We start from the raw sequence: 14,639 nt of genomic DNA on the forward strand, positions 1-14,639 counted from the left end.
AGTTGGTTTGTGCAGATCCAACGGCTCCGGCTCGAAACGCGGCTTCCCCCAACTTTTCTGCATTTCCCATGCCGGTGCTGGGGTTTTGGGCGCTGGTAACTTGCTAGGCGCAGCTGGGTTTGGTTTTGCTGCCCTGCCAGCCCCGGCCCTTCCTCACCTCGCTGTCTGCCCGTCTGTCCGTCTGTCGGAGGGCTGGCGGTGCGGCAGTGCAGGTTTTCCCTCTCCCAGTGTGACGCCTGAAGGAGCAGCCGGAGCGTTTCGCCAAGGGGAGCTGCAGTCTGTGACTCTGAAAGTCGGAAAAGCCTTTTCCTGGAGATTCTTAGATGACAGCCGTAGGTTTAAGCGAGGTTGTACTTACATCCACCAGATCTTCCACGAGCTAAGAACAAAAAAGCATTTCCCTGCTCTGGTTTTCTTCTAGCCTCACAGATTGTCTTCTAATTAGGAACGGAGTTATGGATAGATCGTGCTGGAAAAAGTAATTTTTAGCTCATAAATGAAGACTTTTCTGTATGATGAATTTATTTTGGGACAAGCTGCAGAGTGTATATTTACATTGCGGTAGCTGATCCAGAAACTTTTCCACACAGCTATTGTTTCACAGTAGCTATTCCAGATGATTTCTCCGTGAAGAGGAGTCCTAAAAGTTACTGCTTGCTTTTCTGCCAGTATTTTTTGCATCTCCTTGCTGCCACCGTTTCGCCCTGAGCTTCGTCAGCTGGATGACTCTGAGCTTACAGCATTTTTCTGTACATTGAAAGATCCGGGATGTATTTTACTATTTTGACTCTTTAAAAAAAAGGAAAAAGTAAAGAAAAAAAGGGGAGAAAAAGCCATTCGTTTAAGGCAGGACTTGTTTTTCTGGACTTAGTGAAAGAAAAAGGGTATGACTGAGAAAACAACACAACCAGGGAGATGCACGTAAACATCCCAGCCTCACGGTTTACTTTCCTCTCCTCCTTGGCAGGAGGGTGCAGGCACGTTACTGTAACGTTGAATCCTCTGGCAGCTGCCAGCGGGGTCAGCACGGGCCCAGGCTCTCCGTTACCATCTCCCTTTCCACAGAGATGCGGCTCAGGGCCCGAGGCGATGCTCAGATAGCACTGGCTGCAATCACAAGGCAGGAAAACTAGTTCATGCACCAGCTAGCAGAGGGGTTGTGGTCCATGTGGTCCAAAGGAGCAAACCTAAGTGAACAAGGGCGATAGATCGGCTCAGAAACAGCCCAAGGCAGGTGGGGATGTCCCGGAAACGTGCAGAGTGGTAGGTGTGATCGGAGCTATGGATTTTCCTATGTGTAATGATGGCAGGCTACTCCCCCTCTGAGCATGGATTACGTTTCTTCAGGGTAAAGCCTTTCTTCCAGCACTGAGTGGCTGACTGAATTTTTTAATATATTCTCAACAAAGAGCAGCCTTTGTACTTACTGCCTGCATTGGACTTTGTCACTGCACTGATGTGTCTGTTGAGAGGAAGGGATGCTGCAAGCGTCCAGGGCTGTAGAAGAGACCAGTCCCCTTCCTGTTTGAAATATGCCAAGTGTACTGGAGGAGCTGTATGTGGAAAGCAAGAAAGGGCCATTTTAAAGGGCAGCACTACCCTTAAGGGAATTAAGGCTCATGTACTTACTTAGGAGGATACGCTCTTTAGTGCATTGGAAGTGTTTGTAAGTAGATGGTGTCTGCCAGGGAAGCTTTAAAATCATCTTTCGTATCCAGTGGTTTTGCAGATCTGTGGTCTCTGCCTGCAAAACAACATGTTTTTGGGGATTAGCAGATATTGCCTTGGTGGTACGCATCACGGGGGCTTTCTGTATTGCTTTACTTTGTTAGTGGTAGGATTCGTACAGTCTGTATGAACGGGAGGGCATTTCTTAGGTGTTAGAGGGGACCGCAGTGTTTTGGAAGCTCATAGTGCTGGTGGCAATTTCTGAAGGGCTGGGTGCCCAAGGTCCAGGTCACCAGTCACAGAAGATAAGCCCTTGACAACTATGTGTGTCTCTTTTGCCATTGAAGCTTAGAAACACAGAATTCTTTAGAGTGGAATTTTTGCACATGAAATAACTGGTTTTGTCTTCCTGTAAAAAACCATAGATGTATCGTATAGGCCACATTGCAACAGCAGAAAATTCTGTGTGTGCGTTTCCTCTGCTGTGGAAAATGTGTACATGTGTATATGTACATATATGTGTGCAGCCTCAATCTCTTCAGCTTTCGATAACAAAAATAGCAGCGTGAAATCTTTCATCCCCTCAAGGCAAGCAATAACCTTCTCTGTGATTTTCAGAGGAGTCCTTGCTCTGCAGACAGCACTGATGTGTGTTACGCTCCAAATGCTGCTGGGTCCCCTTGCCCTTCCCACGCCGCCCGCCACCGGTGCCCCAGGAATTCACTTGCTCTAAAGGAAATGGGACTTGTCAGCCCTGAATAAACACCCTTCCCCTGTAGAGACATACGGGCTATTTAATCCTCACTGTCACCCTCTGCGTGGGCTGCTCAGATGGCCTGAGTGAGATGTTTCGGGCTCAACTGACCAAGTTTCTCTTTCGCAGGTGTTTGATCCACGTGATTTGTACACCGGAGAACAGTTCTCCAAGGTCCTGAGTACCTTAACAGCTGTCAGTAAAGCTACTGAAGGTAAGAAAAAAGTTTTTTTTTTCCCTGTTGTCTTTTCCAGTTCTGTTTCATGTGTATGCTGCAGTGGTTCGTTTTTTTGTGGTTTTTTTTGGTAATTCCTAGTTTGTGATGATTTCTGGAGGTTTGGCAAATTGTGCTGCCAGTGCCTGATGCTGGATGATGGGATCGACATTTCGTGCTTCTACCAACTCCGGGTTTAGATGTGACGTTCCAGGGTTGCCGTATGCACTGTGCAGAGCTTGATTATTATTGCTTTATACTAAGGGACCTCTGCTCAGTTTTGACAGTATTAAGGGATCTCAAAGTAGGTCATTGTAAAGGAGCCTCCATGTAAATGAGCATGCACCTCCCAAAATGCCAAGATCAGATTTTAAATAGTGCATTTTAAAGCCAAAGAGAAGAACAGATTCATCTGCATAATATCTTTACTGACTGTCAAAACAAACATTGTTGTTAGATGCTCGGTCAATTGTATTGATGTTTCTCTCTCCCCTCTCCCTGGATCCATGGAGGAGGCTCCCGGATTTGGGATTCAAGCTGATGGCTTGTCCTGCCTCCCTGGGTGCAGAAGCGGTGCAGAAGCAGGCTGCGGAAGCAAAGCTCTTGTTTCCATCCCAAATATCTAGCTGTTCCCCGCAGGCTGCTTTAAACTACTATGCAGTGACATAGACTGTGAAAAGAGAAGTTCAACAGGGAGATGACAGTGTGGGGCTCTGGGGAGGGGTGAGAGGACCAGGGTCTCTTTTCTGAGGAGATGAGGAGCAGATCCTTACGGAACCAGGGAGAGTTTACAGGAGGGAAATGTTTATGGACCCCTATCATACAAGCAGTTTTGCACGGAGAGTCCTGCACACCCACCAAAGTCCAGCACCAGAAGAGCTCAGTTTCCCTGTGACAGGTTACATTTCAGGTGATTAAAAGGGGAAAAATTCAAAACCCAAACCCACAATTTTCCTTCTGTGGGAAGATTTTTCTGTTGGCTTACTGCATTTTGCCTAGTTTTGGTTTGTGGTGGTTTTCTCGGTTGTTTGACTTCTCTTTTACCTGGGTTTTTGCTTTTGGGTTCCCTTCTTCTAGTACAGAAGCTGCTCAGGCGTTCAACGAAACAACCTCATTGCTGGGACGGGGCCCTCTTGTCCCTTTTTCCTCTTTTCTGTTTCGATGCAAGGTTTAGTAAAATCATTTATATATAACTTATACATTATATAAACTGTTGTATGAATTATTATTTATATATTATATAAAAAGCAACATATAAAAATAATATATAACATATAATTATACATAAAATGTATAACAACAATAGTAGTCGTATATATAGGTACACACATATGCATGTGTATGTGTGCATAATGCTGCTCTCAAGAAATTCAGGTTCTCAGAGTGCCTTTCTGCAGCCAGTCCTCAGCTCTGCCTCCCACTCGCTCCCTGGAAGCCAGCGATGGTAATTCAGCCTCAGCACATCTCCTCACAGCCCCAGCGCTCCGTTAAGTGACAGCACTCGGCGACCCTGACCCCATGTAGAAAGCTCTCGCAGTTTGACGTGGTGAGGGGTATGAAATGCAGCTTCCCTAGACCGGGAGCAGCCTTTGCAAATGCAGTCATTATGGCTGACATTAGCTTCATTATTCTGAAAGCAAAAAGAGGGAGAAACTTTCCCGCCTCTGTGCTTGTCTGTTGCTGGACGGGAGGTGTGCTGATGGGACAGCAGGGCCGCGGGGCTGTTGTCACAGCAGTGCCCTTATTTACAGCCCTAACTCGTTTCTTGCAGCCAGCCATGTCCCAACTTGCTGTGCAGTCGCCGGGTGAGCCTCAGGACGTGGCTTTACTGGGGCATAGTTCCTGTCACACGTTACCAACAGGGCCGTAGGGAAGCTGGGATCCTCTTGGTTTCATGGCAAACATCTGTTTGAACATATGCTTTTTCTGTTTAAATGTTAAAAAGCGCAATGCCTGCGATATAATTAGCTGCTCAGGCGGAGAGCACCCTTGGGAAAAGCACAGGGTAAAATAAATACATGTCTGAAATGTTTGCTTTTTGGTGGTTTGGCAAAGTTCCTGAGAAGCAGGAGCCTGTGTCCTACAAACCGCCACCGCAGATGGCCTGGTTTTTCCGTCTCGCCAGAGGGGCTGGATGGAGCATCAGGACAAGCCTGGTGCTGGTGACTGCGGTTCCTGCTGTGGCCAGGGCTCCGGCATGCCCGTGCATCCCAGCACCCACAGAGCTGCTGCGTCCCAACACCCTCATTGGAAGCAGAGGAAAGTAGGTGACAGCTAAGGAAAGGCCGTGGGAACGTGTTTCTGAGTATCCATTTGAAGTCCAAATCCTTGTGTCTTCGAGGATCTTGTTATGCAGATAAGTAGAGGCGTTGGCGGTGGTGGATAAACTCGGAGTTCAGCATCTGTCCATCAAATAACAGCAATGCAGAGCGTGATGCTTTTATCTGAAAGAGAAGGCAGGGGAGGAAAACCAGCTGTGCTGGATCAGGCGAAGCTCGTCTGCCAAAAATAGTGTAGGAATGTGAGCAGAAAACCCAGCTATTTTAACCATAGTTTAAGCAACATATGGCAGCAGTGTTCCATGCTGGACCAGGCATAAAATAGGACGCTGTCATGATGCAATATAAATGATACACTTCCCTGCCAAACTGTCAAAGTCAGTTTTACATTTGTTTCTAGGTTGCTGCAGATATTTATAAAGCTTTGGAAGATTGGGAGGGGCAGGGAGAAACATAAAATCTACAGTAACCGAGTCATTTCCGTGGGACTGTTGCTGATGGCTTGAATAAGCGGAGAAGCCTGGACTCGCGGTTTACACCCTCCCTTTTCTGAAGGAATCAGGGGAAGAACATCTCACGCTGGCAGATGCCCACTGCTCCTGGCCTGCAAGTTGCTGGGAGCAGCCGAAACAGCCCCTGCAAATATCAGGGTGCTTCAGTGGGGGAAAAAAAAAGCACCAAAACCTCTGTGTTTGCAAAGTAGATTTTCCATGCAGAGAGGTTTTGCTCTTGCTGCAATGTAGGGAGCTGGGAATTCATCGTGTCGTCATCAGGCAGTTGTGGAACGAGGAGGGCAAGAGAGAAAACTGACTCACTGGCAGCACATATGTGAATGTCCATCACTGGGGTATGGACTGAGCAGACTGGAGCGTGGGTATGGAGTGGTTGGGGGTTTGTAAGGCAGCGGTGCCTGGAAGTCATAGTCATGGACCTGGTGCCCATTGTGCAAGATGTCAGAGAAAGGCAAAAAAGCAAGTCTTCTCAAGAGCTCACAGTTTGTGTTGCTCCAGTCCAGTCTAAGGATGAGATGTTTTCCTCCTGAAACAAAAATCCTCTGGGAGAATAAAAGCCCAGCTGAGTTCCTGTAACTCCCACCAAACTTCCCCTTCAGAATGGCTTTTCCATGTTGACATTCAGATTGGAGGAGAATGGGGGAACAGCAGCCTAGGAGTTTGTGTTTTCCGTTTCCTGCGCACACGCAGTGGCTCGATCACCCTCTCCCCTTGCAGTGTTTTTAAAGGAAGAGCAAACGTTATCCAGGGGACGGGGATGGACAGCACAGTGAAGCCTGCAGACTGCCCTTCTCTCTCCCCGTGTTGTGGTCTGTGGGCATGCTAAGTCCACACCACTGGCGGAAAACAGCAGCTCTGGGATACAGAAGTGTTCTTAAAAGTGTTCTTCTGAAAAGAAGCTGCCAGGCAAATCTCAAAAGTACTTCACAGTTTACTCAAAAGGCAGTGTCTGCTGTTGTTTCATTTGAGCACCATGGCGTAGAGAAAGGAGGTGATCTGAGCATTTTCCTGTGGTGTGGCATGAGGTACAGTACACGGGGTATTATGAGGTGGCTTGAATCCCATGGTTTTAGTGCCCTGTAGCATCCAAGCAGGGCTCTGGAGCTGAGCGCTGCCAGCTCCTGCAGGAGCCAGAACTGCTCTTGATGATGAGGTCACTGCCTGAATCTCAGCACGGGCCAGTTGTGACCAGGAAACTTTTTACCCTCTGACAAGTTTTTTCGTATCAATGTAGAACCAAATCGCTAATCATGAAAAATTGGTATGTGTCAGAGCAGCAGCATTTTTAACAGCTTCAGACAGGTGGTGGCACGAACAAGTCCAGAGACTAGTTTGCAAAACACTGATGTTGGAGCATGTGAAGGAGGCCACTCCCAGAACCGCTGGGATGTCCTGAGCCTTTCCGTGGGCTGTTCATCTCCTGGGGGTGACGCTCCTGTCCTTCCTCAGCGAGGTCTGAATCCCTCTTTCACATGGCTAATGGCAGTGGTTCATGAACAGTAATCAAAATTGTGCCTAGCCTCTTTCAGCTGTATAATGAACCCAGAAGGACTTGTCTAAATAGAGGAGCGATTGTGTTGACCAGCTGTTCAGCATTCTTCCCCCCTCAGCAGGGAAGCCCACGCTGCAGCTGCAGAGGTGACCGAAGAGCACTCATCTGTGAGCTGGACTTGGAGACACCTTCAACAGTTCTTACTCAGATCCCAGAAACATTCCTGGTTAGGCAGCATTGGGCTGAGTATTGTTCTATTTCTCTACAGTTTTAAGGGGGATTAAAAGAAGTACTGCAGCTGGATGTATAGGTGCAGAGCTGGCATAACCGAGGAATGCCTTGGGGTGCAATTCAGTTTCTTCCGTCACAGAAGGGTTAACCCAACCCAGCAAAACCACCCTCACTGTCCACTCAGAGTACCCACACAGGAGTTGCGGTGCACTTGCTATCTTGGTCTGATATGTGCTCTTTCAGCTGTTGTTCCTTGTTCTTGTTTTCTTTACGGGTTTTACTCTTTGCTGTGGTGCAGAGGAGTGGTGGACATTTGGCTAAAACTCAGATGTTGTTTTTGCTTCACCAGATCAGCCGTCAGAAGGGCCATGTTCACATCTATCGTCTCTTAGCTCTGCGGCTGGAGGTCCCCACACTGACTCCAACGGCACAGCTTCACAGTCAGCGAAGGTGTTAAGGAGGCAGTCCAAGCCTGTGGTATCCTTTATTTAACATCTCATCAAGTGTTGGGTGGCTGTGGGGTTAGAGGGGTATGAGTGGCATCGCTGGGTTGAGCACACCAGAGGGGCTTGTTCTCCCCTGATCTTCATCACGGCTTTGCTGCCCCAGCTAATGAGAGTCTGGTGGCTTCTCCAAACCGCAGTGTTCCTCTCTGTGACAGGAGAAGAATGATTCTTATCTGCCATCCATTGCAGTGTGAAACTAAATTAACTCTTGAGAAGGACCTCGCGGTCCTCTGGTGGGAATGCTTACACAAAAGCAAGATTTTATTGCTTGTTGTAAAGAGCAATACTGAAAAAACAGCTGTCACAACAAAGAAGAACAATGGCTAATCCTAGTGACTTCTGCTGTTTTGGACTATTTACTGATGTTTTTCCATGTTTCTTTCCTTAGGAGATGACCGAGAATGGCAGTCATCAGCTGGTGGTAAAGGCCAGGTTCAATTTTAAGCAGACCAATGAGGATGAACTCTCCGTTAACAAAGGAGACATTATTTATGTCACCCGGGTTGAAGAAGGGGGCTGGTGGGAAGGGACCTTGAATGGAAAAACAGGCTGGTTCCCCAGCAACTACGTCAGAGAAATCAAATCCACCGGTAAGCAAATTGCTTTCAAGGGCTGATTGAATGACAGCGGTATAATGCAGCGTAGATCCTTGTGCCTTTGGGAAGTTGCCGCCATTTATTAAGGACCATTTGTGTCCTTAAAGCAGCAGGGCTAAAGGAATGATGAATGGGGCCAGGAAGGTAAAGCCTAGTCTTTTGCGTGAGTTGTTTGAGAGCTGCTTTGCCCTCATCCCCACCGCATCGTGCCTTTCTATTGCCCCTCCCGCAAGCCCCAGCAGTGCAGGAGTGGAGATGTCGCCGGAGGACGAGGCTGGAGATGATGCGTGGGTCCCCTTTGTCCTGAGGAGTTGTCAGGTTGTTCTAGTGTCTGAGCCCAGAATTAGCTTTTTGTTAGAGACCTCGGTCAGGCAATGTATCTGCGTTTGATCCTGCCATTTCTGGCAGAGGTGGGATGGATGCTCACAGTCTCAGTGAGGAAACCAACAAAAATTATGTTGTCACCGGGAACAGTCACCTGGTTTTGTCCATGGTGGTGGCTGATTTCATGTAGTACGTTCTCCCGCAGGTGCATCTTTGGCTGCAATATTAAGAAAGGAAGATTGAGCGGACAGTCCATCTCATGACATCTGCCTTTATCAAGCTTTGTTTTGAGTGTCCTTAACATTTTCCGCAATGTGATTTTAACTAGATGTGAGGTGGTGATGGCCTGAAGCGTGCCGCTGGCTAACTGCCCCACAGTGTTCCACAGCCGGTCAGGCAGCTCACTTTTTTGTACTTCCAAGACCATTGTGTGGCAGTAAACTTATTTTTTTCACAAAACTCAACTTTAATTCCTTAATGAGCCTCGAGGGCTTAGCCTAGACAGAGACCTGTTGTGTGCTTGGTGCTGGTTTTATGGCTCGGGATCAGCCCTGGTCTCAGTCACTGTGAGACACGAACAGTGGTCTGCAAAGCGACTGCGGAAAGTGCAACTCCTGGTGGACGTCTTTGCTCCCACACTTGTAAGTGAGAAAGCAAGGGAGGGGAGAATAAAATTAATGAGTGAGTGCTCAGAATTAGGCCAGTTTTTATTTAATTCTAAATGAAAAAAATCATTGTTAAGATATCTCATCTCCCACTCTTGCCCTCGGGGAAATGATGTCTTAGCTGGAGTAGGACGTTGCAGCAGAGATTGTAGACTTGTCTGGCACGACCCGGGAATCACTAATTAAGTCAGCGAGTGGGGAAGGGAAATGTTTTTAAAAAAGGAGAGCAAACTTCAGTCCTGTGGGGAAAATCAGGTGGGAGCTGCATGAAGTAATGGCACCTCATTGAAGCGATGGACAAGTCTCCCATTGATCCTGGTACAGGAGCCCGTCAGATTTACTTTTTTTTTTGTCTGCAGAGCCTATTCCTCTGAATCCTCCCTCCAGCACCCATTTCATATGGGAGGAGGGTTCATTCCCCTCATCTCTGCTTGCTTAGGACATGTGATAGTATTGCAGATGATGGATACAGGGGCCACCAGCTAACCCTCTCCTGCCTGGGGGCTGTAGTCTGGGGGAGCCCTCACTGCAAGCCAGCAGGAGCTGCTTTCTTCACCTCCGAAGTGTGAGACTTGTCCCTCTAAATAGAGTTACTTGTTTTTCGGCAGTGTCTCTACCTTGACGGTGTCCTAAACGTGCCATTTGGGTGGAAATAACTAGCTGCGTCGAGCAGAGCTCCTCCAAGTCTTTAAATGAAGCCCAGAGCTGCCGTCTGGAAGTGACAGGAAGCTCTACAAAGGCAATAATTAGACAATACATCAGGCTGCAGTTTCCAGGGGCTAAATTTATCAATTTCGAGCTTCTCCCCTGCTATCAGTGTGAAAGTAATTGCCTTCTGTGAGCGATTGCAGGGAGGAAGGAGAGACTTCCGAAGCTCTGCATGACATGGAGGCGTTTCGGTGCGAGGTGTGCGGCATGGGCACCGCGCTGCCCACATGTTCCCATCTCGAGGGGTCACGGTGCCACTGCCGTGCTGGGAGAGCTGGCAAAAGCCCTGCTGCTGCCCGGGAATGGGCTTCTCTGGGGAAGGAAGATGGAGCGGAGACTTGTGTGTGTGCCTGTTCATGGAGGCATCTGCAGGGATTTAGCAAATGCAGAAGATGATGAGAATTGACTTCCAGGTTTGTGGGAGCTTTTTGTTCAAACCTGCTGCTGCTCAGAGAGGGATTTTGCATCACTAATGACTGCAAGCACAGGGTTCAACTCGGTGATTGTTGTTGGCTTCAAGTGCCTTGTGAATCACCTGGAACAAAACGCTATACCCAGCATTTCTGACGGACACCCAGTTTTAAAACAGAGATTCTGTGGGCCAGGTGGAGCCACACTGCAGTGGGGATTTCAGAGCAAACCTGTAAGTTAGTTGGCAGAGACCACGCAGTGCTTCTGATGCGACTCGCCCGGCTTCCTTCAGTGTCGTACACGCCTTCTGTTTGCTCCTGTTTTTTCTGAAGCAGGCAAACAAACCCTGCAGTTGAAGTTTTGTGTTCACAGGGGCGAAGTTACGTCTGCTGGACATGATGCAGCAGTGACTTTTCCTGCTGGAATAATGAGAACTCTGTGCTGTAATTTATTGATGTTTTTTTTTTGTACAGATAAACCACTCTCTCCCAAAGCATTAAAAGGACTTGAAAGCACTCAGCTGACAAAGAATTATTACCCTGTGGTAAGTTTTAAAGTGCTGATCATACATTTTAATAAGTAGCGTCTTATTAATCTTCTGAACAGGCTTCTTCCCTTAGAAATCATTGAAGCCATTTGTAACAATTGGGGATGTGACCCTGTGTTTAAATGCAGCTGTTGTCTTTTCCTTGATTCAAGGCTGTCAAAATAATAAACCACAAATGGAAGTTGCTGCGAGATGTCAAAAGGAGAGACTGAGATACTAGAGCAGAGGTGGGAGCTTTGAGATCAGTGTTGGGAAATTAAGGCACGACGTCTCTGGTCCGGTCCTTGCCATTGACTGTGGGCTATCCCCCATTCATAAAGGTGGGGAGATAGTCACAGCATGAAGCAAGCCAAATTAGAGTTCTGATCCGCAATCCCTCTGTTGAGTTTGACTGGAGATGTTAAACCCTGAGCTGCCTGCCCTGTGCCTCTGCCAGCAGCTGCAGCCCTCAGAGAAGCAGCCACCACAGTTCACAGTCTGGCTTGTTAGCTGGGCTTGGCTTTGAAGCAGCTCAGCCTTCCAGGCTATGAACTGTGGCTGCAGAAGAGGTGGAGAAACATCACCTACTCTACCTGAGTGGTGAGAGGTCTGGCAAAGCTGGGGAGCAGGTGCCTTCCCGCTGGGTCCAGGCTAGAGCGAGCCCTGCAGTGTAAGAGTTAAAATGCCTGCGTGTTAACATCCCTGGCTCTTAGTGCCCGAGGTGAAACATGCTCATCAGCATGTCTAAATATATTTCAAGCGAAGCAAAGCAGAAACAGTATGTCCAAAGATCTGGGAACCACCTCCACTGTCTCCAAAGCTCATCCACACTGGGAAACTTGAGTGATAGCTGGGAGCGTGCAGGCAGTGGGTTTACCTACCCTGCTGCTGGAGATGAGTTGATTGCTGAGATGGATTAGAAGGACCAAACCCAACTCAACATGTCCTTGAAGTGGCCCTGGCTTGAGCTGCCACAGGAGCCGTCCTTCGTCCAGCCACTGTTGCGTTTAAATTGTTGCCTGCCTGCGTGCAAATGGTGCTCCCAGGACGCATGCACGAATCATTTGTTTGCCTACCTTGGCAGCCAGTTATGCATGCAGGGTTAGGCATGAGACTCTTGGGGGTCAAATACTGAACTCAGGTCTGAACTGACATTGTCTTTGTGCTTTAGCAGAGAAGAAGGAGCAGCCCTTAACACCTGCTTTCCAGGCTTCCCCCAGTTTGCAAAGTAAAATTCCGAAATTGGACCCCGCAGGGCTTTCCTGAGCATTCTGGGTTCTGCATTAACAAATGTAATTTGTGGACTTAAAATACACTTCCATGCTTTTCCCCACTTGGAAGCTGATGTCATGTTCCTTTGACTAGTCGCTAGTACAAAGATCTACTCAGTGCTCTGTCTCTCACCCTAGGTGTTGCAAAATATTCTGGAAACAGAACGAGATTATGCGAAGGAACTACAGTCACTTCTGGGAACTTACTTAAGACCCCTCCAGTCTTATGATAAGTAAGATATAAGGGCACCTGAGATGGAGAGAAAGCTGACCGTAGTTCATTACTTTCCTGCTTTTGAATGTTTAGGGACTGTTACTGCTCTTCTTGTAAAGCCTCACAGCTTCTCTGTGAACCAGAGAAAAATCCCACGTTGTACAGGCTTCTGCTCTTCCCTGTTGCTCGGCGGCCATGCAGGCATCGGGCTGGGTTAGCGCCGGGTGTTTCCCTCTGGTAGAGGACTGCCTGGTCCAACCCACCCGCGAGCTCCCGTGTGGCTGTCGCAGCATGCGTGCTTCCCAGCGGCGTGCCTTGCATGGCTTCTCCCCTTGTGGTTTGCCTTGCTGTGACTTCTCAGCCCCAAGTGGCATCTCCTACTCATCTCTTCATTTTGTGTGTGATGACACGTCTTCTCTGCAGTTAGATTGCCTCTCGCTAAATCCAAACTGTCGCTGAGCAAGAAGTGAGTCCCCTGTCTCCAGGTCTGCGCAGCCATCGGTGTTGAACTCCTCTGTGCTCGGGAAGAGCATGCTGCCATCCCTTATGTCCTGAACAGTGCCGGGGTGTTGAGGGGGGCAGAAATTAGCAGAAATTAGTGTTTTCCATCCCTGATGGCCGGGGCGGTGCAGAGGCAGCACACGCCGTCCTGTCCTTACCTAGGCAGCGCGAGGCAGCGCGCTGGTGCCCATCAGCAGGTTCCTGTTGACAGCTTCACCCTGTGTGAAAGACCTGGTGCAGTTAACTTTACCTCCCACTTAATTGCTTCAGCTTTACAGTCATCTCTTCCAAACAGTGCCATCTCGGTGACCGTGTCCATTCAGCTGCGTTTGGGGACAGGGTCCCTCCAGGCGAGCACATGGTGGGAGGACCAGGCAGCCCCGGGGCGTCATGAGTGGAGGGCAGGTGTTTAGGCATTGTCCAGTCCGGAGGGATGTCTCAAGGCATTTGCATTTACATCTCCCCTTGCCTTCCCCGAATCTGCATGTGGGATACATGCAGCTGTGAGAATTTCTCATGCCCTCAGCCTTGTAGGTGGCAAATGGCTTAAATGAGGATGGTACGAGAATGACTCTGAGGATGGCTCTGAGGATGACAGAGGCAGACTTATTAGCTTTGGCTAGTAAAAATCCAACTTTGCTCAAGGAACAGCAACCCCTACTCAAGGGGCCACTCTATAGGATCCTCCTCCCGTAGGGAAACCCACAGCAAAAATCCCCAAAGACAAAGCTGTCTCTATGACTGTGCACACACCACCTTCCCTACCTCCGGCTGAAATCCCATCTGTCTCTGTTTATTAGACAGCTAAACATCTGAGGAGATTAGTGTGATTAAAATCCAATTAAGATAATCCTTGACAGCAGACATCTTCTCCAGAGGCTGTGGTCTGTAGCTCACAGATCATGGATTTTGTGTTTTCCCATATTCGATGGTGTATCTGAGGAAAGAGAAATTCTTGGGTCTTTTTGGAAAAACCACTTAGAAATATGATGGGGATGCTCCTGACAGTACTTCTTTGATGCTAATTGGTGATTTGACTCTCTTAGGCTGAGCGCTGTGGATATCGCATCATTGCTGGGAAACGTGGAAGAAATCTCTGCATTTCAGCAAACACTGAACCAAGCCTTGGAAGAAGTTGCAAAGTAAGCTCATGCCATAGCACTGAGGTTGTTAAGCTACTAAACTGCAGATAAAAAGTAATGAAAGGACATGTTCATTAATGTTCCCCCCGCAGCTGCTGTTAAATATAGAAGAAAATAACAGGATTGAAGGAAGGCAGCAGGTAGTGCTTTGGCAGGAGGTAGCAGAAACTCTGACATTTCTATTGTTAAGGCATCTGCTGAATGAGAGTGTCTCTAGACCTGACATGAAAGTGTACCTAGACCAATGATGCAAACACAGGCAGGATGGGAGATCTGGCAAGGGTGAAGATGAGGGTTGCCAGGCAGCAAAGAGGTGATAATTTCCCATGGGGAGGCTGGCAGACCTGTTTAGCCTTAGCCCAGCCTCTCATTTGGAAGGGCTGAAAAGAGATGGGGAAAAGACTGAATATTGGAAATATATTCAGGCTGTGGCTTCTCTTTCTTCCTCCATCTCCTCTCATACTCATGGGCAGCCCAGACAGTGGGACCCCTCCTGCCTTGTACCTAGTTCTTTCCAGCATCAGTTCTTTCCTCATCAGCCCCAGTGGGCTACAGCATCCCAGCTGCAGCCCTGCTGGTGGGACAGGACGGGCTGGGTCATACACAGGTTGTGTTACCCACTGTT

The 14,639-nt window shown here is 48.3% G+C and overlaps 1 protein-coding gene across 2 annotated transcripts in view; it reads left to right on the top strand.

The window, feature by feature from the left end:
• Positions 1-2,545: 2,545 nt before the first annotated feature.
• Positions 2,546-14,639, top strand: part of ARHGEF6 (Rac/Cdc42 guanine nucleotide exchange factor (GEF) 6) — a 29,567-nt gene continuing 17,473 nt past the window's right edge. The window contains exons 1-6 of one of the 2 annotated variants that reach the window (XM_009873410.1): positions 2,546-2,636; positions 7,500-7,627; positions 8,045-8,246; positions 10,834-10,904; positions 12,296-12,390; positions 13,919-14,014. In XM_009873410.1, the coding sequence (XP_009871712.1) occupies positions 8,048-8,246; positions 10,834-10,904; positions 12,296-12,390; positions 13,919-14,014 (461 nt within the window). In that variant the 5' untranslated portion in view covers positions 2,546-2,636; positions 7,500-7,627; positions 8,045-8,047. The remainder of the gene's footprint in view (positions 2,637-7,499; positions 7,628-8,044; positions 8,247-10,833; positions 10,905-12,295; positions 12,391-13,918; positions 14,015-14,639) is intronic. The other variant, XM_009873411.1, reaches the window with a different exon arrangement.

This window comes from Apaloderma vittatum, unplaced genomic scaffold (genome assembly GCF_000703405.1).
Source record: "Apaloderma vittatum isolate BGI_N311 unplaced genomic scaffold, ASM70340v1 scaffold12407, whole genome shotgun sequence".
NCBI lineage: Eukaryota > Metazoa > Chordata > Aves > Trogoniformes > Trogonidae > Apaloderma > Apaloderma vittatum.